The sequence below is a fragment of the Rhinolophus sinicus genome, linkage group LG12 (assembly GCF_036562045.2).
Source record: "Rhinolophus sinicus isolate RSC01 linkage group LG12, ASM3656204v1, whole genome shotgun sequence".
Taxonomy (NCBI): domain Eukaryota; kingdom Metazoa; phylum Chordata; class Mammalia; order Chiroptera; family Rhinolophidae; genus Rhinolophus; species Rhinolophus sinicus.
In genome coordinates, this window is record NC_133761.1 from 59,053,938 (window position 1) to 59,079,097 (window position 25,160).

The window sequence follows — 25,160 nt, forward strand, 5'->3', positions numbered from 1 at the left end:
GTATACATTTTTGGGGCACCCTCTGCATATGGGGATAGGGTAGGACTGCCAGGAACTGAAGATGGAATTTCTTCGGGTTTCCGTAGGATTTTCTATTGCACACTCCAATGATTATCCAGTCTTGACAAAAGAATAGCTGTAAGGGTGTACCCTACTTCATCTAAGTTGAAATAAGAAGAAACCACATCCACCTCTCAGGTGGGGAATACAGAGGACATAGATGAGCTGGGCACGAAGCCTCTGCCTAATTCCAACCCAACACCAGCAGCCAGGCCCTTGGGGTCTGCTGCCTGCCTAAACTTTCCAGAGGAGTGTAGGAGAGAAACACTGGATTAGAAAGAAGAAGAAAACAAAGACATCCGAACATATCTTTGTTTTTCCTTTTTCAGAAAAGAAGGATTTTCCAATAATATAGATACAAGTTATTCTCACTCCGTGGAGTCTCCTTGTCTGACGTCTCATCCTTTCACCCAAAACCTTATTTATGTTGAAGTTTAGCATCTTAAGGGAGTGTGATAGATAGAACGAGCTTTAGGGTCAGACAGGCCAAGTTCAAGTTGTGGCTCTGTTACTTATTAGCTGTGCGACTGTGGGGAAATTACATCTCTGTAAGCCTCAGTTTCCTTATCTATAACACATGATAATATAGTGATACAACGGAGATTAGCACAGTGTCTAATATAAATAGTGAATAACAGACGGCCACCACTATCATTATTAGTCATCTTATTATTTTTAAAGACAGATTCCATCCTCTTCATCTATCAACACCCCCACCCCAATATAGACCTTTTCTTCATGTAGAAATTCACTTATATTCTAGCATGGGTAGTCAGACAGAAAATCAGTGTCAGCAAAAGCGATGTAAACCCCCAGAACAGAAGTTCTTGCCTCTGGCTGCACATTAGAATCACCCCGGGAGCTTTTTCAAACTAAAAATGCGAGCTCTTACCTTACCCCAGACCAGCAGAGTCCGCATTTCTGGAGGTGGCCCCCAGCATGAATGCATGTGAAATGTCCCCCAGAGGTGCTTCTATGCACCGTGAGGTTGAGAATCTCTGGGTTGGAGCTACCACACAGAGCCCACAGCCAAGATGGTGAACACTTCTAACAAGAGACCCAAGTGCTTTAATACCTGATGCTTAGTCTTTGCCGAGGTACCAATGTACCTAGTAGGTTAGCTGTTCTTGGTGCTTCATCTGCTTAGTTTCTGAAAAACAGTCTCTCCTTAAAATTATACTCCAGTAAACAATGCTTGAAGCCACAGTGGCCCTATTCCCCCAGGGATCTGTCCTCTTACTCTCCTCCATATGGATAATGGAGGAGGAAAGTAGCAGCCTTGGGAAAAGAAGCAACACAGCCCAGGAAAATAAAGAAGCAACCCCCGCTATGGATACGAATACATACAAGTCAGATCCACTTTGCTCCATCAGAACAAAGATACAATCCAACTGAATATTAGAAAAATATGGTCTGACCATTTCGATTTCAGAAGGATCCAAAACCAATTTAGACTCCAGCCGGTGGACAAAGTTCACAGTCAGCAGAACAGCTCCAACAGTTGCATCATACACACAACGGGGCAATTCAGAAATACAGATGTCCAGCCATGAGCAAGACAATGCTTTCATTTCTTTCTGCTCTTTCCCACCACTGACCCCAAGAGCAGGATGGGAAAGCTGAGTATCTGCTGCTACTAAGAATAGGCTGTGGGCATTATTATGAACTTGTAAGCACCAAACTACGCTCAGGGGCGGTCAGGGCAAATGGATGGCTGTCACTGTTTTGAGAGTTACGCAGGAGATGCGCCATGACAGAGCGTTACTCTCCAGTTTGCTCACCCGCTGTAGCAGGAAGGAGCAGAGTCCAAGCAGTGTCCTGGTAGGTCAATGTCAGGAGACCCAGGTTCAGGTTAGATGGGATTCCAGGGAAGGACATGCATGGTGCATGATGTTTAAATCAGTACGTTGGCATGGAACTCACACAGAGAGATAAGAAATAGGAAAGCCATGCTGCCTCCAGCAAACAGGGAAGCACTACAGACTTACACTCTCATGACAACTTAGCCTGGATGCTCACTGTGGAAAACAGCTACCAGCTCCAGCTGGGCATGCCAGGACTGTGGTGGCAAAATGAGACCTAAGGCTAAGGGATGTCCCTACATGTTGTGGAGGTGAGTCTGTGTTCCAGAGTTTCCCTGACATACATACATTTCATATGACACGTCAGGACTTGCTTCAGAAACCTAGCACTACCCAGCGTGCCTTTTACACCAGATAAATTTGTCTCAGTTGGAGCAAGTGATGTATAGAAATGGAGGAGAATGACATTTATGTCTGTCTTATAAAGTCAACCTACTAATTATTCAGTAACTACGCATTATAAAGCTCCTTATAATTCTATAGGAAAAGCAACAGTGTGGATTCAATCATGTCATATCCACAATACAGTCGTCCCCCCTTATCTGTGGAAAATATGTTCCAAGACCTACAGTGGACGCCTGAAACCATGGATAGTATCAACTTCTATACATACTGTTTTTTCCCATCCATACATGCCTATGATAACCTTTATAAATTAGGCACAGTAAAGGAGCAACAACAATATCTGGTGATAGAATAAAATAATTATAACAATAGACTGTAAAAGTTATGTGAATGCGGTCTCTCTCTCTCTCTCTCTCTCTCTCTCTCTCAAAATAGCTTACTGTACTATACTCATCGTTCCACTTAAAGGCAGCACTTTACAGCTTCTCTTTGGCATATCCTAATTGCCAGCATCACTACCCTTGCGCTTTGGAGCCATTTTGAAGTAAAATAAGGGTGAGTTGAACACAGGCACTGAAATTCCATGACAGTTGCGCTGATAACCCAGATGGTTACTGAGTGACAAGCAGGTAGGGGCCATCTACAGAGTGGAGATGCTGGACAAAGGGATAATTCACACCACGGGCACAACAGAGTGGGACATCAAGACATCACGTTACTCAGAACGGCACGCAATGTAAAGCTTATGCATTGTTTATTTCTGGAATTTTCCATTTCCTATTTTTGGACCATGGTCGAGTGTGAGTAACTAAAACCTCGACAGATGAAACTGTGGTTAAGGGGGGACTCCTGTATAGAACGTTCTGAGCATGGGCGAACCCTTTCTTTCTTCCCCGACCCCTCCCCCTACACTGTGGTAGACTGTCATATTTGTTCAGAATGTTGTTTGTCCCTCTTCCCTGGACCCAGCAACACAAGGCCCCCTCCTTGTGCCCCCTTCCTGTGCTAGTGACTTCAGGGCCACTGGAATGCAGGTGGGCTAACTGCCACATCTCATGGTGCGACCACCAGGCAAGAGGCTATTCCCTCAGCCTGGGACCCGGAATGAAGCTGTCACGGAGCGGGGCCACAGCCAACCCCCAAATCCAGACACTATGAGTGAGAGATCAATCTTTGTGAAATGCCACTGGGATGAAGGAAAAAGCTCTAGATAATGGCCTTGAGCTTGTACAATAACGCCATATTCTACAGGGTCCTTATACCTCAGAACATCATGCTATAATGGGTTTTATATGTGACAGGTCACATCTGTCTTCTGAGTGTATCCGCTCTGAATAACTCATACTCAGTACAACAATTGTGCCCTCTTCTCCAGCCTCAGTATTTCAAAGTGTGTCTCCTGCAGGAACCCATCAATTTTTCCAAAGGCCACACTAAGCGCTTCTGTTGTTGCGTGGTTCGTTAAGATGGTAGTCATGCAAGCTCATGGAGGAAGAAAACAACATTTCTCCTCCCAGGAAACCTAAGCAGCTTCCTATTGCTGCTTGATGCCAGCCAAACTATAATTTTAAAGGTCATCTTTCAAAGAGCAAATATCACCTCCTCCGAGAAGGCTTTCTTGATCTCTCTAGACCAAGGTAAGCAATTCTTCTTCTGACCTCTTGAACCCCTTCCTTACAATCAACCGCACGGTGTTGGCTTCTTGGTTTTGTTTAGCTGGTTTGGTCTGCCTGGCTTCCTCACTAATTGCAGGCTCCTGAAGGCAGGGTCTCTGCTCTATTCCTCCATCTGTGGGCAGACTTAGCATAGCACCTGGCTCACGGTACTGCAGACTCTAATAGATAGTTCTCGTACAGATGGAGGAAGGAATCAAATCAACATCCCAGTGGAAAGCCTTCATCTTTAAAACTTAAACATTAGAAAGCAAACCCTGGTCCAACAGAAATGCTTTCTAACTGATAAGAGACATAGTTGTACAAATTCCTTGGCTGGCGACCTCATTTCAAAGTGTAGGCAAAGGCACTAGACAGAGCTGGACAGATCCAAAGACCTTCCTAAGCCTGACTCTCTGCTTCACACAGGGAAAGGTAGTTTGTCATTCTCCCAGGCCAATGAGTGGTCACCTATGAGCTTAATGCCATGTGCTGTGTAGGCACGAACTCCAACAGCTGTCATTCCACACTTGTCAGCACAAGGCAGGAGACCCAAGAGGTTATTTTCATACACACAAGGGTGCAAAGATAGCTTCTTTCCAGAAAGAACGGGGATGAGTTGCCAATCACTCAGGAGTATTAATGAAAGACAATCAAAACCAAACCAAACAAAACACACCATAATCTATATATATAACCCACTGTAACTGGCCGATCCAATTATTTGCTAAAGCAAAAGCTCAGGACAAGGGAGGTCTGTTTGAAATTCTTGGTATAGTACAGTTTCACCTAGAAACAGGTTGCAAAGCACCACTCAAGTGCATTACAAACACCTCCTACAAGGGTTTTTGCTCCTGCCTTGGTCATCCTGTACAGGAACCCGTTGGCTAAAACTACCCTTTTCTCTATTTTTGTCGGAGTAAAACCCCAGAATTCACAATGGCTTACAAGGCCTTACGTGACCTGCCTATGATGGTCTTTCTAATCTCATCTCCCAGGACACTTCTGATAATCCTCGAACATGTCAGGAACAGCACCAGCTGTCCTGTCTGCCAGAAATGCTCTCCTCCAGATAGCCCCAGGCTGTTCTCTGCCCTCCTTCAAGTCTCTGCTTAAAGGCCACCCTCTTAATGAACCTTTCCATGCCAGTTTATTTAAAACTGCAATTCACCTCCCACCCCCGAACCCTCTCTACTTTTCTCCCCTGCCACATGGATGGAGTTCTACCATCCTTCATCTTTTTAACTAATTGTCTATCTTCCTCCTCCAGAATGTGAAGCTCCCCAAGAGCAAAGTTTTTTGCTGTTTTAGTCACTGATGGTATCACCAGGATCCAGATTGGTGCCTGACACACAGCAGATACTCAATAAATACTGTTGAACGAACAAATCTATCGTAAGAATGTCTTCTCTTTAGCTTTGTATGCCCATGATCTCTCTGCATGCACTTGACATCTCTCTTAAAAATCTGTATTTGTAGTTAATGAAGGCTTGTTGGGAAGCGGACTTAATGCCACCAGTCATTCTTTTCATTGTCCAACAGCCACGTGGGCTGCTAAGTCATAGAGTAAGAGGCATGGATATTTCTCCAACAGTTTGATGCCCCAAAACACTGCAGCAGTTATAGAATATCCACCCTGTATGCTTGGTTCAGAAGAGTGCATGATTCCAAAATGCCATCAGAATAACAGGAGATGTAGGGTCGCGCAAAGAAAATACCACATAATTTATCATTAACTTTTCCCTTGAATAGCTAGGTCAGATTTTCACCTACTATAAATCTCTGGTTGAGAAAAAAAATACTGTTTGGAAAGAGAAAGCTGCAGTTCTTCGAAGCGGAGTTTGGCTGAGATAGGAGAGTTTACATTCCATTGTTGGCTAGAGCCTTACTCCATGGAATGTCCCAGAACAGGATTCAGGCCATGGAGAGGTCTGCAGCGCTTTGACCAAACACAACCTCAGGGAATGAAACCTTCTGCATTGACATACATTATAAAATACGTGTCACTTAGACATGAAATGTGAGGTTTGAAAATCCCCTTCTCACTCCACCATTGCCCCGTTGAAGACACTCAGAGCAGGAATTCGGCCCCGGGAGTAAACTCCCAACCCGACTCAGTCTCCATATAATGCATTTACTTCCTTGCGCACTCACTGTCCGCTCTGTGGTGAACAGTGAGCAGGGGACATGTGTGATGGATGTGACTGACAAGTCCACTGGATTTGGGAAAATGCGCAGCGCAGGGTGACAACTGGGCTGCCTGTGGGTACCACACTCGCAGGGCCAGCCGATCACACAGAGGGTCCACTGGACCTGAGTCCTTCCGCCCTGGAGGACGATGAAGAAACAGACCTGCATGAGCAGAGTGTCCACTGCCTGGGGCAGCAGCAAACTCTAGTGACACAGGAAGTACCTGCAGTGCCACCTATGTAAATGTGCAGATTCCTTGCTCCCCCCCTCCCTAGAGAGTCCACCTCTGCAAGTCTGAAATAGGCCAGGGAATCTGCTTTTGATAACACCTCAGGACACAGAAATGCAAGCCACACTTTAAGAAGCACCATCTTTAAATCTTAACCAAGATACTGGCGGGTTGGGGTGGGGGGGGGAAGGGTGGCAGGGGAACAAAACAAAACACCCCGAATTCGCCTTCCATTTGTTCATGGACAGATCATCGCTGTTGTTTATCTACTGGATTCTTATATCTTACTAGGAAAAGCTTCAGGCAGGCTAAGCTCATCCTAACCACTATTTGTGGGGGATAATGAATTTTAACACAGAAACATGATTTTGCAGCCATATGGCTTGTGAGGAGCAAGAACTATTGCGTCCTCCAGCGGGTTTATTCAAAGCTGATGAAGCCTCAGAGCGGCCAGTGCAATTCTCAGGGTCAGAACACGCAGCTATCAACGGCACCCAGGTGAGAGAGCCAGTGAGAAAAGCAAGAGGCGCCACAGGCCCCGAGCTCCCTCCAACCACTCCCAACATCTCCTTGGAATGAGAGGCGGTTCATACAAGGTGACAGGGATGGCCCTCGAGCTGCTTGGCACAGGCCAGCCTCCACTTAACGAGTGTTCAGAATCACACTCGGCACGGAGAAATTCACCCTGACCCTGGATGCTTGCCGCCTGGCATCTGCTCACTTACATTTTTACTCAATTACTATTTCTAAGAACAGAGACAAAAAAAAAAAGAAAAAAAAATGCAGAGCCCCACTGCTCAGCAGTCTTGCAAGGAAGGTCTGAGAGGGGTCCGCAGGGTTTCCCCACAGGACTGGAAGCCTGTGCAAAAGCCTCTCCACCCCCTGTGGAATCTAGGTGCAGCTTCCACCTAGGGGACGTCCCCTTCCACGCCCTCTGGGACACTCCGGACTTTCCCAGACTCGCTCGCTGGGAGCAGTGTGGGTTTCCAGGGTTTTTTCACCAAAGAAAGAGGGAAGCTTGCAGCAAGGAAATGACCCAAAGTAACCCCAAGTTGAGAAGGAGCGTCTGAGAAGCAAAACCACACAAAGACCCAGGGTAGGCCTTTCCATTAGTTTACTATGGGAGGAAAAGGTGAAAAGGAAATGAATTCAAAGTAGTAGGTAAGAAAATTATAAAATTAAGGGGGACAGGATTCCAAAGGGAGAGCAAAAGGAAGGCCAAACAAAGTTTGGGGTCTCTGCAGTACGGTGGGGAGCTTCAAGGCCAGACCAGAATTCAGATTTTGGCTCTGCCACCAGCTAGCTCAAAGAGCGAGGACGAGGTATTTACCTGTCCAAGCCACAGTTTCCTGAAAAATGGGGATCACCACCCTGGCCCTTCCCCACCAACCAACACGGAGAGCAGTAAGATGATGTGTCTTAAGTACCAGGAACACAGGGGCTGTTCAACAAATGTTTTCCTTCTCTCTGTCCCTTCCTTTGTCTTTTCCGAAAAGCTAGTGGGGAAAAACATCAGACAATTAACTCCTCGATTAAGACAGTGAAACAAAACACACAATTTACAGAATGAATACAACATATACAGAGAATTTCAAAAGCATGGATGAAAAACCTTCCGTTCTTTTTATTCACATGGCAGCTTCTAGCCACTGTGAGGGTTTCTACCCTAACACATATGTATAGTCTCAATAAAATCAGTTCTTTCTGAGGAAACCCCCGCTTAGGCCACTGTGAATTTTATGCCTTGATTCCTAAGAAGCAAGATTCGGCAGATAAATCGCAGAGCCAGTGAATCAGACATCTATAAGGGACAGCAAAGCATTTCTTTTGTCCCTATCTGGGAACTTTGCCCACGTTTAGAATCAATATATTATCATCCAAACCTTCTCAGGACCTTGAACATGCAAAGCGGACCAAGGCCATCACTGCAAGTCCAACCCCTCTCTTCCTGAGCCTGGGCCAGGAGCGACTTGGGCCGCTGAGTTCTTGAGTGGCAATATCCGTGAAGTGCTAGTCTTCACTGTGGTCTCATTGCCCCGCACACAGTAGGCACTCAATAAAAGCCAGCTGAATGGACTCACGTTCCAAATTAATCCATCAGAAAGGAGTAAGACCACTGGCTTCAGTGCCCCCCAGCCTGACACATGGCACTGGCTCTGAGGGTCAGGGCTATGTGGCTTGAGCAAGTGGCAAGTTCCCTGGTCCAGTGAGCTGGAGTCTCAACCCACGACAACGCATTTTTTTCTAATGCAACCCAGAAATGATAGCATGAGGGTCACAAATAAGGGCACCGGCACAAGTCTCCCACAGACCTCCCTCTGGAATTTTAAAGGAGAAAAAAAAAAATATATATATATATATATATATCTCCTCATTAATTGAGCAACTATGTGCCAGAAATAAAAACATAGATATAAATAAGATACTTTAAAAAAAAAAAAAAAAAAAAAAGGACCCTGATGTTCTGACCATACTGTTCAACCCTCCAGAGTGTATCCTCCATGGAGGTCAGGAGGTCAATGTGTCCAACCATACTGTAATCCCTGGAACACATCTCAGGTACCCCACAATCCATCCTTTCAGATACTGCAATCAAGTCATCATATGACTTCAAAGCTATTCATGAGTGCTTCTCACAGAAACGCTGACTAAAACATTGGGGGCACCTTCGTGACTAGTGGTCAGCAACAAGGCTGCATTTCAGAATTCTACGTGGCCGCCGCCGAGTTCCCCACAGGAGACAAACACTAAAGATAAACTGGACATCACTACGTCAAACGAGGTATAAAGCAGACAAATGTACTCACCAAGGTACCCACAGAGCACCTGGGATTGTCTGGAGCACCAGCTGCCCACTGAGCCAGAGGGTGTTGTAACAACTGGGCAGACAGCTAGGAGTTTTAAAAAGCACAGTCATTAGCTATTTGACTGACGAGATGCCTTCCACAGAGCTATACAAAGATTCATCGCAGAAGAGGGACCCACCGAACGCACTTTTCATTCCCCCAGAAACATAAGGCCTCTGCTAGTCAGGGCCAGGGGATAAGACCCTAAACATCTACGGGAGATTCTGGATTCTGGTCCCAGATGTTTTGTCATGCCTTAACCAGCAGTCAGCCTCCTGAATTCAGTTCTCCCTTGAACATGCTCGCGTGTTAAAATAACAATGTACAATTTATATACCGAAATGTTCAAATAAATAGCTTGACTTCTATTAACGATGAATAGCAAAGGCCTCGACCTCCTTTGACAAAAGACAGCCTACCTATTAAGAATAAAATGCTGTTTTTCATTTCGTTGGCCTAGATTTCAGTTGTGTGTTTTTTTAAACCACCTGTCATCATTTCTCACCCACACATGAAAACTCCTTCTCGAATGAGTCAAAAATACAAGTGTACGTTGGTTTGGTGCTGCTTAGCTAGAGTTGAGGTATCTGGGGCTCCTTGGGATGGCTTAAACATATCTTCCGTGATAGTTATTACATCCTAAAATTTTGAACTTTCCTTTCTTTAAAGTAACAGCAACTAGATCTTACATGTTGCCCGTAATATTCTTATTAAAAATACACCAAAAATTGAGGAGGACACACTGCTAAGTGTTCAAAGGCTATTCTATCTGTGTCAGAGTCAATGATAAGTGTAGGATTTCTGCACAAGAAGAGATAGAACTGAAACGTCTGGTCTGTCAGGGTTTCTTGGGAACCTTGGCACAGTCCCTTAATTTTCCCAGGCCTGGTTCTACAAAGATGAAGTAGACATAATGCCACCCCTGAGAGTTCTTAGAAGATTGAAATGAGAGAATACATGTAAAAGAGACTGACAAATAAAAGGAAATCAAGTGATGCGATAATCTGAGTTACCCATTTGACCGATGAATCTCTAGCTGCCTTCTAGGCCTGGCATGAATATGCTTCTCTCCTTGCACCTTACACAGATTTAAAATCTAGGCACTTTTCATCTGCTGAGGTCATATTTTCTAGAAGTAGTACTGTCGCTATTCAGGCCTGACCCGAAAATTTCTTTCGACAAAAGACAGCGGCCTTCTGGAGTCCTCTTTCCTTGTTTCCTAGCTTTGTGCCTTTTATCTCTCAATTTTAAAATCGATAGGGAAGACTTTTTCCATCCCCTGTAACTGACTGTCGCCAGCATGCAGCCCACTAGCAAGATCCCAGCGATATCTTTTCACACCTGTGAGGATTACGCCCCCCAGTTGGAACCCTCTGTCACTGAGATGTGGACTCTGAATGGCCCACATGTATGGAAGGGCCCACACCCGGGGTTCTGGGACATGCTGCTATCATGTTGCCACCATATGCTGTTACCAACTGACATCCTCTCACACATGTTTTCACCAATAAGCAACCACGTTGTTTATTTTGAGAGTCTTCTCCCCAGCCTTACAGGGAGAAAATTCCCTCAGATAACCAGTCGGGAAAGACAGGAAGCCACACCGGGCATGAACGGTTTGTCACAAGATTAGCAAGTCAAACAAAGTCTTCTCACACACATCTGACCTCTAAAAGGAGATGCTGAAAGTTATCTTCAATAAAAACCTCCAAGATTATTGCCAGAGAAGGCAGAGTGGTAGGCAGCGTAAGTCGCTTGGTTGGTAATACTTCATCCTCAAACTCTATAGGGCCTTCTGCGTTTCTTGGGGGGGATTGAACTACTTTCCCTGGGAAACAGCACCTTCTTCAGGCCACTGGATGCTGTGGTGCAAACCAGGGCCAATTCTATCAACGGGATCCAGATCCTTGAAATTGTCCCAGGTCACCCAGGTCAAAGCACGTCTGTGCAGGAACAAGGCCAAGTAACTACTGTCATTTGCAATTTCCAACCAGCGATCCTCAAGTGTGCACCTCTGATTTCCTTTCACTCTGCTATAAAGTTGCAGTATTTACATCCTTTCTTTCCTTTCTTTTTTTTGTTTGCACGTTGTTTGTTTTTAAGCCAGGCCAAAGGACAGGGTGCCTAGGAGCTGATCCAGCGTCTCAGAAGTTAAAACCATAAATGGGGTGGAAATCTAACTGATGCTAATAGTGATTATTTAGGTCAAAGAGAGCAAGTATTAGTTCTTTAAAAACATGTATATATTCCGCAATCTGTATGATTAAAGTGGTCTTGCGGTATGGATACACTTTTTCAGGCCAGTGGGGCTTGGGGTATATGTGAAATGCTTTTTAAAATGTAAAAACCTAAGGGGGAAAATGTGAGCCATTAATTGCTTGAGAGAAATAATACTTTCTGGAAGTACTGGGGCACTCACTAATTCATCATGGGGGACTATGGTTCACCTAAATCCTAAGATAGAAACAGTCCTGGAATTAAAAAGTTGCAGGGGTAATTTACAAAATAACTAAAAGACAAAGTTAACTACACAAGTGTTGGGGTTCATTTCAGCCTGTGATGACACTGCTAAGAAATAAAGTAACAGCCACAAAAATGCACAGTGCTTCCAGGATGTGTTTCTGAACTACCTGCCTAAGCATCACCTGGCCATCTTCTCAAGAGGCAGGTCTCTGGAGCCCACCTTAAGGCAATTGAATAAACTGGAAAGAGGGGAGGGGACAAAGGTTTGAGAATCTGCATTTATAATACGCACTACAGGTCATTCGTCTGCTTGGTAAAAATTGAGAACCCCTGGTGTAGGCCCTTGTGACTTCTAGGTGAGAAAGGCCTCTTACTAATTCTCATTTGACCTCAAAATAGTCCAACCAGGTGGATCAAGAAAAAATTATCCCCTCACAAGGATGGTAAGTAATTTGTGCTGAGTAAGTAGTGGTTTTATGTTGTGTGCAAGTGTCTACATGACAGAGATAGAGCCCTTCTTGCTGCAATAATATCTTAAGAAGAATTAAATGTCATTAAAAGTGCTCACGAAACTCCATGTCAAATTAAATTCCTGCCCCACCCTTCCCAAACCCTCCGCACAGACCTCTCTCTTGTGATTATATAGCAATTCCATAAGTGGGTACTATTATTTCTTCCCAACACTATGCTGCAATGAATTTTTACTCCACTTAGAGAATTCCCAGCAAATATTACTGAGAAAGGGCAAACTTCTGATCCCGAATGTATAACGACTCGGGTTCAGTGTGGCTCAAGACTCTCCTTCTAGAATCTGAGCGCTGGTGCCAAAGAATTAATGAAGTTAGACATGACTCTATACACATAGTTTCCTTATTGATGGTGATATGTTCTGACAGTGGAATTCTTCTGAAATCTCTCTCTCTCTCAGACAAACTAGCACCAGTTGCCTCATTCTGTGGAGGGGAAAAGCAAGAGATGAGGGGGTGACACAGTGGCTGTTCAGGATTTAGTTCATAGATGTGACCAGCGATTTCCTTTAACACACTTACCCTAAGGTTTATTCCTATGAGGAGATACAAGAGACCGACTGAATTGCTATTCAAATCAACAGACACTTCTAAGGGTGACAACCGCTGCTTCAGAACCTGAGGTGACAGCCATCATTCAGCTTTGGTTCTGCCTGGCTGCTTTGGGGTACAAGGCTGTCACTCTGGCACACCCCCACCTCTGTTCTCCCCTTAACTTCCAAAGCCCCCAGTGCCAAGCGATGAGCTTGCATGCAAAACATGTCCCCACAGAACGCCCTGACAGACCTCCAATGGGGCAGTGGCTTTACCGGTCATCCATCTTCCCCAAACAAATGTCCTCAGTCTGTGATCATTTATAATTCTCCTTCTAAAGTAGAATCAGAATAAGTCATTCACCTTTTTGGGCTCTTCTCTGCCAGCAACTTAATTCTAAGAGTTTATGATAAAGAAATACAACTTCAATGCGTATTGCCATTAAGATGTGAAAGCAGAAGTGAAAATGAGATTAAGTCAATGGATAGGAGAAATACATGACGGAATAAGAATAAAACTCAAAACGGAAAGCATGACAGTTACTGCTACGCATGGGCTAGGAGAATGATCCCTAATGCATTTGGTCTAAGAAGCGGCGAATTTACAACGCTGAAATGAATCCAAGGCTTAAAAACTAAGTTATAGTTCCCAGAAAAATTCCCATTTATGTTTTGGCAACAATAAAAAAGTGCAGTGCTCTTAAAAGGCCTGTCTTCTCTTTTGGATGGTGTTTCCTCAGAGATTTGCAAAGACCCGTGGACTTGTGGTCCTTTCAGTGTCTTTCTCGAAAACAAGCGCTGCATTTCTCGTTCACGAGATGAAGTAACAAATAAGGATGCTGAAGTTATGGATGAGCCGTTATTTGTGAACCAGCTTGTGAAGACAGATGTGGTATCTGTCGGTGTGCTGTGGGGTAAAGTCACAACGTTTTTCTTTTTCTTTCCTAAGACTGGAACGAGGTTACAGTATTTCCTGAAACAAAATAATGCAGTCTTATTCTCCAACAGCCATTCCATGACTCTTCCTTCAGAAACGGGTCTCTTCTGCAGCAATGGCCTGCTTTGTAATGCCGAACAGGCAGAGAGCAAGGAAGGCCTGAAGGAAGAGTTGGCCTGACAGCCAACAGCTGGAAATGCATGCCAACTATTTTCAGAAGGTTTGGGCTTCTCAATATCCAGAAAGCTTTTTCCATTTGCCTTAAGTTCCTCAAGTCATGGTGGCTCAAAGGACAGGGAAGCCCCACATTTCTGACTTACCCGGCAGGAGCAAATCAAGGTGGTCACTTAAGAGAATGAAGGAAGGGTCCTAGTCCACGCAGAATAGTTTTCTCAGTACCGTGAGGCTGTGTCTCCATCTAACAGATGCTAAATCCGGTAAACTCCTCCTAGACAGCGATGTTTCCTCACAGCAGTGAAGTGGCTTTCCTGGGTGGCTCCATGAAAGCCAGGATGCTACCTCACCCAAGGCCTAGTGTGGCCTCTCCTCCCTGACATCACCTGCCACGGTTGTCATTGCCTCCTCAAACCCTTTGTGGTGACTGCGGACCGTCTTCACCCCTTCCTCTCATCCATCTTCCTCTTTGAGACTTCTAATCCTTAATGTCATTTCGCTGCTAAAATCTGTTTTTAAATGAAGGACCTGACAGGTCAGAAACTGCTGTGACTGGTGCTTGGTTGTGGAAGTGAAATGAGGTCTACCCTCGTCTAACCGCAGCTGCTTGAACTGCCTCACCTTCTCTCCAATGTCCTGACTTCCTTCTCAACAGAGACCATCACCAGGGGAGGTGAGGGCCGGGGATGAGGGGCGGCACCAGGCTCTGAAGCACATCACACAGACGCACCCTCTGCTTGTGAGTCTTGGAGCAACATCCCCTCATCCCTGTGTTGGATTACAGATTGTATGGCCCAGAAAGACGAAGACATGATGGCTATGTGGCTCTTATGCATCGTCAGAGAGATCAGCTGAAATAATTTACCCACTTTGCCCCCTAAAAAGGTATATACCTTTGCAACAACTGGTAACCTCTTGGGATGCCCCCCCCCCTAAAAAAAAAAAAAAAAAAAAAAGCAAAACTGGAAATGAACGCATAGCAAGACGCTGGCTGGGAGTAATACATGATGTGGGCTTCCCGCTTTGAGTCCCAGAGGTGGAGATTTTCAGAGGCCAGCTCTTCACATTTACTACATGGAAGAGTTTCCTGAGGGCAGGTCTCATGCCTCCATTTCATTTTATTTTCTATGTGCTTCTCGGACAGACCCTATGATGTGCACACGGGCTTTCGTTTCACAAACATGTATGTGATTTCACTGCTGTTCCATATTTTTCATATTTTAATATCTCTAAAATCCCAGGTCTTGTTTATCCCCAGTGGCATGTTATAATTCACTAGCAGCGATATCTCTGTCTTGGGGGCATATAAAATAACGGTGCATCTTAACAGCAATGGTGTTTGAGATTCAATGCATAACAGCTGCTGTGCAAAGCAGGCCTACTAAGTGCCGGAAGCAGCTCAGCTACAGGTATTTCTTGGCTCACGTCATCCTCAATCCTTTACAACCCTAGGATTGAACCCTAGGGAGCAGGTGTTCTCTTCTTCATCTTTACAAGTGGAGAACCTGAGGTCGGGCTAAGTGAAACGGCTTCAACCTGGCCACAAAGCCATGAATGGCAGAGCCAAGATTTGAATTCAGCAGGAAGCAACTTAAATGTCAACGAGGCATTTTAATAACTTGCACTGAGAGAGCCAAGTTGCTAACCAAAACAAGACCACATTTTAACAACTGCCACAGGCCTGGAGTCGGACTTCTTCTCTCTGATGCCATCGCTTCCCGTTCAGCCTCTGAGATTCCTTTTTCTTTACTCTCCTTCTTTGACTCAATGGGTCCTTCTGGCTCCACAGTCTGTGCTCACTGCACGACACCATCTTGCGTTCCAAAAATCAAAGAATTCTCCAAAAGAGACAAGGTGGATCCCCTATCAATCAAATTTATGAAAACTTTCGGGAAGAAAATGATTACAGTTAAACACCAAGACCAAGAGACTTGATGAATCCCAATTTTTAAGTCAACCAAGTGCAGAGATAAAAGGCAAATGTGTTAGAGGCAAGAAAAAAAGACCCAGCTTTGGATGCAAGGCTTCAGAGATATTTCCTGTTATAGAGAAAGACTCTAGAGCTGATGGATGTAATTTCTAGGAAGAGAGGACAGTCATGACTTTCATGAAGATGCGACATCACTTTGCAAAAGGGCAAGAAAGTCATGCTCTCCATTTCCTGGTCTCTACTTTAGGGCCTCTATTATTTGTGGTACCTAAACGCCTTACTTTCAAGAAGACATCACTGATCGAAATAGCTATACCCATGTCCTCATATATCACAGGGGAAATACTAGCGTGGACCTCACAGGGTTGTTTGTGAGGATTAAATAAGTATATACATGTAAAATATTTCAAACTATGCTTGGCACATAGTAGGTACCCAATGAAGGTTGGCTTTCGTCATCATCATCATTACCACCATTTTCATTATTGTCAATAAAACTGGAAACAGGAAATGTGTGGTTATGAGAAGCCTCGTGTTGCCTTCAGCATAATGATATGATCGGTCAGACACGTTTTCCCTGATAACGATGGTGAGTCGCTTTCCTTTCTACACATCTCCTGGTCCTGATGCTTTGAACGCATAGATCCTTCTCTGGGTGGCTCAGTCTCATTCGCTAAAGGGAAATGCTCATTCATTTATTAAGCATTTACCAAGCAGATACGATGTGCCAGTTTCTGTTAGAACACGGATAAGGCAGAGCTGACTCCTGTTCTCAGGCAGTTTACAAGCCAATGAAGACAGGTCAGAATGCCGCTAGATTCTATAGCAGCAAAAGGAAAGAGGCTGAGATGCAGATGAATATGTGTATTGTGAGAGTGCAAAAGAAGATCTAATTCAATATGACTAGGAAAATCAAAGGAAGTTTCAGAAGGAGGTGGCATCTGATTAAACCTTGAAGGATGGATGTTCAAAAGTGTTAAAAGATGGACCTCCAAGTGGAAGAAACAGCATAAACAGAGGGCCAAAGGCATGAAAATAAATGACTCATTTGGTGAAGGCAGAGAGGTTGGTGTGGAGGTGTCATGCAAAGATTCAGGGAGAGGTAGGGCTGAGCAAGGAGGCAGGGCCAGACCCTGAAAATTCCTGGACATTATCTAAGAATTCTGAACTCTTACCTAAGAAGGCTAAATTCTCAAGGCCTTCTTAGAGGAACACTAGACAGTGCTAGACGTGGTGGATTACTAGCCCTGCCAGTCTGTTCCCAGACCCGCAAGCGGCAAAAGTCACCAAAGGAACAATCCCAGTGTGCAAGGAAAATAGATCCACTGAGTGGAAGCTACAAAGAAAAGAATGAGATGGCGGTCCCCAGACATCCCAGGCTAGCAAGAGTGGTTTCTGAAGCATCCGTTTTTGAATCATACTTTAATATCTCTAAAATATCTCTTTTTAATATCACTTATAGTCAATGGCATGCTAGAGTTAATTATCAGTGACGCTTCTTTCTTAGTGGCACCTAAAATAATGGGGGACCTTAAAATTAATGGTGTTTGAGATGCAATGAATAATGTCTGCTCTGCAAAGCAGGCCTGCTGAGTGCCAGAAGCAGAGCTGGTGCTTCTGCAGACCCATTCTCCTCCATCTTTCACAACCCTCGGAAGCGGTATCATCTTCATCTTTACAAGGGAAGAAACTGAGGCCTGGTTCAGCAACGTTAACTGCCACCCATGCAGATGTTCCAGAATAGTGAAGAACAAGAAGGCATTCAGAGATTGTGGGGGAGAGGTCTAAGGGGTGTTTTATGCAGTGTCCAGGCCACCAAGCCAACCCAGGAAGCAAGGGGCTGGTCACCCTGCAGTGCAGTTCAACACCCACTTCCGGATATCAGAAGTTAGAAAAGAAGCAAAACAAAGGACAACAGCAAAAAAAAACACCATTTCTGGTTGCAGCTTGATGAAGACCGCTGGAATTCCTCCTGAACAATTGAGAGAAACAAGCTTTTCAGTCTAAACAAACCCCCATCAAAAAATTCCTGGCATGTTATTTAACTTAAAATACCTGGAGAACGCTGAATTCCTAGGTTAAAAAAAAAAAAAAAAAAAAAAAAAAGATCTCTTTAAAGAATATTGAAAAACAAAAACACACCATATGGTTTCAAAATGACAATGGAAACGTTTGTTTATCTCGGCCAGAGGCACATTTCATCAAGCTGTTCAGAATCTGAAAAATGGAATCCACCCCCCAGCAGAAGGGCTGCGTAAGGAGAGCAAGCACATCTGGCAAATCCAAGTCCTTTCTCCAGGATCCCTTAGCTACAGAAATGCTACATCAAGATAGCTGGAAGGGCTCTTTCCAGACTCTTCCATCAGTCTCTTTGCTCACCTTACTACTGAATCGACAAAGCTGGTGGCAGTGGTGGGACCAGAGTCCCACCTCACTGGTCTGCCTGCACATCTCTCTCTCCCAGGGCCAAGTCCCTCCACTCTATTTTCCTTAATCTTCTAAAAATGCAGCCTGAAGTGTGTTGTCATCTCTGGGCGAAGGCCTAGGAGTCAGTGACCTCCTCGGTTCTAACCCAGATTTGACATGGGATCAACAGTGAGTCATTAGCCCTTTTTTTACATCTCCATTTCTTCTAGGAAAAATGATCTGTCATTGTTTCATATCTTTATATGAAAGAATCCGGGACTAAGTTACATCACCAGGGAGAAGTCAGTTCAAAAAGTGCAGCTCCTGGAGTCGACCCTAGGGGTCGCTGTGGAGACACAGAGGGCTCCTGGTCCCTCTGGGAGGTCAAGTGGTCCCCACCTGCCTCTCCAGCTTCAGAAAGCCCAGCCTCCATGGGGGTGGGACGTCCTCAAGACAGGCTCCCCGCAGGCTGGCCTCACTTGGCAACAAAGACTGCCCAACTGCTTCAGTTATAAACAGTATATTTCTTTGAGGGTTTTTCCTAGTCCTTGAAAAGTAAAAGAAAGGAGAGGAAATCCTGACAGAGAATGTGGCCTAGGTTACACGTAACCACAATTAGGTGCTAGAGTTAGTACAAGCCATGATGCAATAAAAGGGCAGGAATTAAACTGGGTCTGTTGCGTATTAATAACTCAATCACTGTGGAAGTCAAGAGGTTCCCCGTTCGTCTTTGATCTCCCTCTCTCTCTTTCTCTCTCGGTTTCTCTTTCTCACACACCCACACACAGAATCTTAAAAAAATCAAATTCTTGAACATCAAGCAAAATACTAGCCGTTGCTGGAACTGCTAGGTTCCAGCAACGGCTAATATTTTCTTTCATTGGGCAATTGGCCAATAGTCCAGCAATTCTTAAGCAGAAAGAAGTACCCCTGAACAGAATCTCAAGTCACATTCCCCCCAAAGACAGTGCTATTGATATTCATTCTACATTCTACGATTTCACTTGGAAAATGACAGAGGAAATCGAAAAGGACATGGTTTGGTATTAAACGTTTAACATTCATGTGAAGCAACGACAAAGGAAACCTCACCGTGATGTTTCAGGCTGTGTATTTTAGTTTATCTAATTCAGTACGATAGAATAAACCAACACGATTATTTACTTTCTTCGGTTGCCTAGCTTAGAGAGTCCACTCCTCATCAACATGAACTGCTTATTTTCTTTGCAAAGAAAAACCAAGATAATTCCTCGCTTCTGATTCTCTTTGTTCTGACTAACATTCCGTTGCTGCTGACAGAAGTTACTGATGGGTGGGGCCACCTTACTTAGGCTCAATGAATGGGACATTTGGATGCCTCTAATTGACGTGCTTTCAGATCATCATAGTAAAGTACACACTGTATAGAGAGGTCCAATTCATACTCTCAATTAATTAAGATAACTTTCTGATTATCTTTCTGTTCAATGCTATTTTAATGTCCTTTTGATCACAAAGGTATTTTATTGTTAGGTGATGAGTTTTGAAATACTATGCCTAGCAGAATTCAGTAACCCCAAATAAATACCAGGGTCAACAGGGCATCTCAACATGGGTATTACTGACATTCTAGGCTGGATAATTCTTTGATGGGGGCGGAGAGGCGGGGCCCTACTCTGTGCATTCTAGGATGGTTAGCAGTACCCCCGGTCCCCACTCACTAAATGCTGGTAGCATCCCTGCACTCCCAGACAGGACTCCCAGAAACCTCCCAGGGCATTCCCCGGGGGTGGGGGCAGGGCGTGTGTGAAACCACCACACAGAGAACCACTACGAGTGCCCAATTTGTTGCAACAAAAAAGACAGAGGAAAGAAAATGAAACTTTTCGTCTCTTCCTTTTCTCGATTGTCCAAGCCGCTACAGATGTTAATGGTCAATCATTTGGCATCTTACTCTAGTGGAGGGAATTACTCTTTCTAAATTTCTAAAGTCCTTGTGCAGTATCTTTTAAATAGATGTGCCTTGAAATTCACATGGATTGTCAAAAGGAATAGAAATCCACCAATTCCCACTGGGCAAACTATCCGTAAACCTTAGCATAACTTCACTTTGAGCCTTAAACTAACAGCATGTGAAAAGATCAATATGAATAAACTCAAAACTCATCAAACCTCTTCTTTAAATGTTGACACAGTATTATTTATATCCCATAAATACCTTTCTTGACTAAAATTCATCCTAGGAGATTGGCAATGGGCCAATTCTATTCATATTTACTGTATTTATATAGTACGCTGGGCCAAGGATAATATTTAAGACAAAATATGCCTGAAGGCATATACAATATCTCTTATATTTTTACTTTTAAATCTCCACAGTGCTAAAAAATATTTAGTCTGAACTGTAGAAAATGTCCCATAAAGGCCTATCAGCAATATGTAATGATATATAACTCATTGACTATAATTAGAGCATTTCTGCAATATTTGAGCTGCAGTCACTCCCTGAACGCCAGTAACTTGGTGGTCAAAAAAATGAACCAATGATCTTTCCCATGCCTTCATTTCTGAGGCTTATGCCCCTCGCCGGACTCACTACAAGAAATGACAGGCATACTCCCTCCCCATAGCCACTGCAAAGTCCTCAAGAGGGAAAGCGGGTGTACAAGCCAATGCTGTACTTTCTAATTTGCACTTTAAAAATACGGCGGGGTGATTTTTCTCTTTTCTTCCTTTTATTTATTTGTATCTGGGGGGAAGGATTTCCTATATTCCAGAATGACTAGAAAGTGCTGGAAAATCAGTTAACCTACTTTCTATCAAAGTAGCCACAGTCCTTGCACAGCGGGGTCAAATCTGCTATTGATATGGCTTTGTGCTCCTTCTAAAGCTCCATACCCAATACAGTCTTGAAGAAGCTGTATTCTTTGCATGAACACGGATGTATATATTTTATATATTGGACTTATTAGAAGTTTTCATTTATCTGGGGGTGGGATGGGGAAGAGAATCCACACACTGATCTTAGGTGCCGTCCTCTGAAATCCTAACACGCTGAGCATGTTTCCAGCTTGGTAATGGCCATGAACCCGGGTTTGACCATCTCAGCCCTTTAGACTAAAATATGCTTGAAAGAACAAAGAAGGAATGCCCTCTTCGGTAACTTGCTCTCTCCCTAGCTACCTAATGATGAAACCAGACCTCCTGTCTGTTCAGAAGTTCTGGCCATTCATTAGCTCTTTTGCAGGTAAACACTGAAGGAGTGACTTGTTCGGTTCCCCCGTCACACACTTGCCTGTCTACTCAAATACCAGTAAAATAGTTTGCACTTGCTAGAGAAAGCAAACTGACTCAACCCCACTTGGTCTCAACGGTTTTGTAATGACAATGAACTTTCTTGCCTAATATATCCTTGGCTCCACCCCAGGTAAAAAGCTTTACTTTCCGCGGGGAATAACCTGGGTGGAGTGTATTTATCACCACTGTGGTAGACGGTGCTATAATTACAATAATAAAAGCGTCCTGCTTGCCAGGATCTCCTGCATCTGCTCTGCTCTTGAACTTGAAGAGGAGAAGCTGCAGCAAAAGGTAGCTAGGAAGACTGGGGTCAGCTACTACCTGGGCTGACATGCTGAGACCATGAAGTAGGAGACACGCAAGCCACACAGCTGCAACTTGCAGAACTAAAAATAAGTATTAAAAAAGAAAAGCTCTACCCTACAATTAGAACCTGTAGGATAAAATTATCGAGATGGCCATGTTATCTATTTAGGCAAGATAGAGACTCTGTGAAGGCAGTGAGCAAGTATATAAGGCATGGAAAGGGGAGGAGAGATAGGGGCGACCAATGAAAAGTTTACAACTTGGGGTTTGGACTCGCAAATGTTGAAGCTTTTTTTTCTTCTTCTTCCTGGTATTTAACCCTCTCAGGTATCACTGGATGCTTCTTTCCTTTTTTTTTTTTTTTAAGAACTTGGAAATAATTCTAAGCTAACTGTCCTCTTCCATCCCTCCCCCTACCCCAGCTCCTCAATAAATCATTTCATTCCTTTCGCTGCTGTTTGCCAACTGGTTCTGAGGACGCTGCCCTCGCAGAAGCCAGTTTTGTTTTTGTTTTTTGTTCATGTGTTTGTTTGTTTGTTTTCATTTGTTTTGTTTTTAACCGGCTGTCTTCTACTCTGTGGTTTAGGAATGCACCGAAGCAACTGCAGGATGACAGGGCTCAAGGGGGGGAAAAGACAAACGCAGGAGAAAAATGATCTGCTGCACCGGCCAGTTTAAGGAGGCAGGTTTGAGTGAATTCTGAAAAATACCGTGAACTCAAACCCCTTGACACATCGTCAGAAACGAAGTTGTCCTTTCCAGGTGAAATCAAAAGAGGACGTGGTTACAAGAGCTGGCCTGTGGGGAATGTAAACACCCATCTGGGGCAGTAGATTCAAGAATTGGGGGTCTGGAGGTAGGTTATTCGAGGGGGTCTCTCCAAATCGGGTTGTCTTGGCGATGCTGACATTTTTCGGGGAGTTCAAGACAATAGAGAAGGCTGGGGAACCAGCTGATAGGTCGGCACGGCAAGGGGCGCCTTCCGGAGAGGCTAGTTTTGAGCCACTTTTTTTTAACCCTTCGTGCCCCAGCTGGGCTGGGTCCACGCCAGTCCGGGCCAAGAAAACAAACCCACCAAGATTTCCCAGTTGAACTCAGACCCAGGGAGCGCCTCTCCGGTGACAGAGAAGGGCTGACTTCTAGCTGGTGGCCGATCAAAGAATTTCAGGCGATTGAAAAAAAGAGAATAACGCCTTAGAAAGGACAGAGGCGTTGGGGGGAAGGGAGAAATGGAGCAAATACAGTGGCAAGGCAACGTTTTCAAGCCTAATGTTCTCAAGCACACAAGTGGAAAGGAGGTGGGTGGGACGAGGGACAGGAGAAGGGAAAGAGGGAGCGGGGACGCGGAGAGGGAAGGGCGGTCCCTGGAGTGGTGGCCGTTTGGAGAGCCTAGGGCAGCGCTAAGCCTGGGGCAATGGAAGCGTAAAACAGTACTTACTTTCCGAGGGGTAGAAGGGCGGCATGTCTATCTTGTAAACTTCCTTGGCGTAATACTCCTCGTCGCTCCGCTCGCGTTCGCAGGCGGCCGCCCTCCGGCTGGCCTTCTCCTTGAGCAAATCCCTGGTGCTGTTGTAGATGGAAATCACCTCCGGGGGGACGTCCTCGGGTTCGGGGTAGTCTTCTGGGGGGCTGGTGAGCTTCAGCTTGCTCAGGATCTGCCCGCGGATTGCCTCGATCCTCTTGCGCATGAACTGGTCCATATCGAGCGTGCTGCAGGTAGACAGGCAGAGCGCGGCGGTGACCAGATGCAGGAGCAGAAAGGCGCTCAGCACACAGTAGTGCATTTTTTTTTTTAAGATGGAAAAAGTTAAAAAAAAAAAAAAGTGGAAAAAAAAAGTACAAAAAAAAAAAAAAAAAAAGAAACCAACCACTCTCAAAGTACAAATCAGGTAGTTTGTTTTTTTGTTTTTGGTTGTTTGTTGTTTTTTTTTAATGTGAAACTTTTGCAAACAATCGAGTCAATGTCCAATAGAAAAAGGTATCTTGCTCGAATTCCTTTAAAAAGAAAATGCCAGTAGTTCCCAAAGTGGAAATATTGAACACACGATGGGCAGGGGGAACCCTCACTTGGGGGAGTAAGAAAAAGGTTTCTTGGAGCGACGAGATGAGGGGGAAAAGAGACGAGTGGCTATTAGGCAGAAATAAATTTAAGAGGAGGAGACTGAGTTCAGTGTGTCAGTTTCGGGTGCGGAGTGGCGGATCTGAACTCGGCTCCTCCGGCCAAAAGGGAAGAGATGAAAAGGCCCCGGGGCGGGCAGCCGGCGGGCGGCGGGAGGGGCGCCGGGCGCTGCGAGGGGCCGCGCGGCTGTAACTTATATGCTTAAAGCAGGAGCGGCGGGGCCACTGCGGCGCTGAGAGCAGAGCCGCCGCAGCCGGGCAGCGGAGGAGCGCACACGTGTGTGAGGGTGTGAGTGTGTGCGCGCGTGTGCGCGCGCTGGGGGCGAGCCCGGCGCGCCGCGGGGAGGCGGCTGCGCTGCGCTCGGCGCTCGGGACGCGCTCGGCTCCGGCGGCTGCCGCGGCGGCGAGGATCCTGCTGCGGGAGCCGCGCGCGGTGGCCTGCACCCCGGCCGGAGCGCGCCGACCCGCCCGGTTACTCCACGTTGCTGCCGCCGCCGCCGTCGCTGGCAAACGCGTCCAGCCTCCAGCTCCCTCCTGCTCCTGCTCCTCCTTCTGCTTTCGCTCCAAACGCCAACCCGGCAACAGACGACCGGCGGCCGCCGCCGTGGCTTTCGCCCCCTGGGACCGCCGGCGGGGGAGTTTTATTCCTAAGGGGGATGCGAAGGGCTTTCCTTGGATTCCTCCCCTTTCCCCACCTCGCCTGGTCTCGCCCCCACTTAGACTGTCTCGCTTGGGGTAGGTCGGCACTTGGCACTCCGAAACACACCCTCTCTTTCTGCCTCCCTCTGCAGCCAGGCAGCCCCTCGGCTCGATTCCGAATGGCTCCCTAGACCGTTATGCTAGGTTGTCCATCCCTTTCCCAGCCCCTTCGCTGGCGCCCTGGCCTCTCTCTCTCTCTCTCTCTCTCTCTCTCTCTCTCTCTCTCTCTCTCGCTGGGAGCTTCCGGAGCTCCCCTCGGAGCGAACCTTCTGCTGCCAGCAGATAACATCACGATCTTGCCTGGGAGGAGAGATTTATAAGTTCCCTCTGAACCACGTGTTTGCCTTCAACAAAGTGACGTGCTGGGATTAGAGTCAGAAGTCCTCTCGTTTACTTAGACCACGAGCTCGCCCTGAACCGTTGAGGGGGTGTGGAGATGAGAACGGCTGTGGGGAAGGAGGGGGCGGTGGAGTGTGCGCCCTGACAACAGTGATTTACGGGATTTACTTTATATAGTCATTTTGGACCCCTCTGTTGAAGGACAAGCTATCAAGCCTCCCGTTTTGATTTAGTGGGGCTCACTCACAGCCTCCCAAATTGAATCACT

The 25,160-nt window shown here is 45.5% G+C and overlaps 1 protein-coding gene across 3 annotated transcripts in view; it reads right to left on the reverse strand.

The window, feature by feature from the left end:
• Window positions 1-23,599, reverse strand: part of TGFB2 (transforming growth factor beta 2) — a 74,392-nt gene extending 50,793 nt beyond the window's left edge. For 2 of the 3 annotated variants that reach the window (XM_019742637.2, XM_019742790.2), the window contains exons 1-2: window positions 23,175-23,599; window positions 9,146-9,229 (exon numbers count right to left, since the gene is read on the reverse strand). In XM_019742637.2, the coding sequence (XP_019598196.1) occupies window positions 9,146-9,229; window positions 23,175-23,520 (430 nt within the window). In that variant the 5' untranslated portion in view covers window positions 23,521-23,599. The remainder of the gene's footprint in view (window positions 1-9,145; window positions 9,230-23,174) is intronic. The other variant, XM_019742716.2, reaches the window with a different exon arrangement.
• Window positions 23,600-25,160: the final 1,561 nt, after the last annotated feature.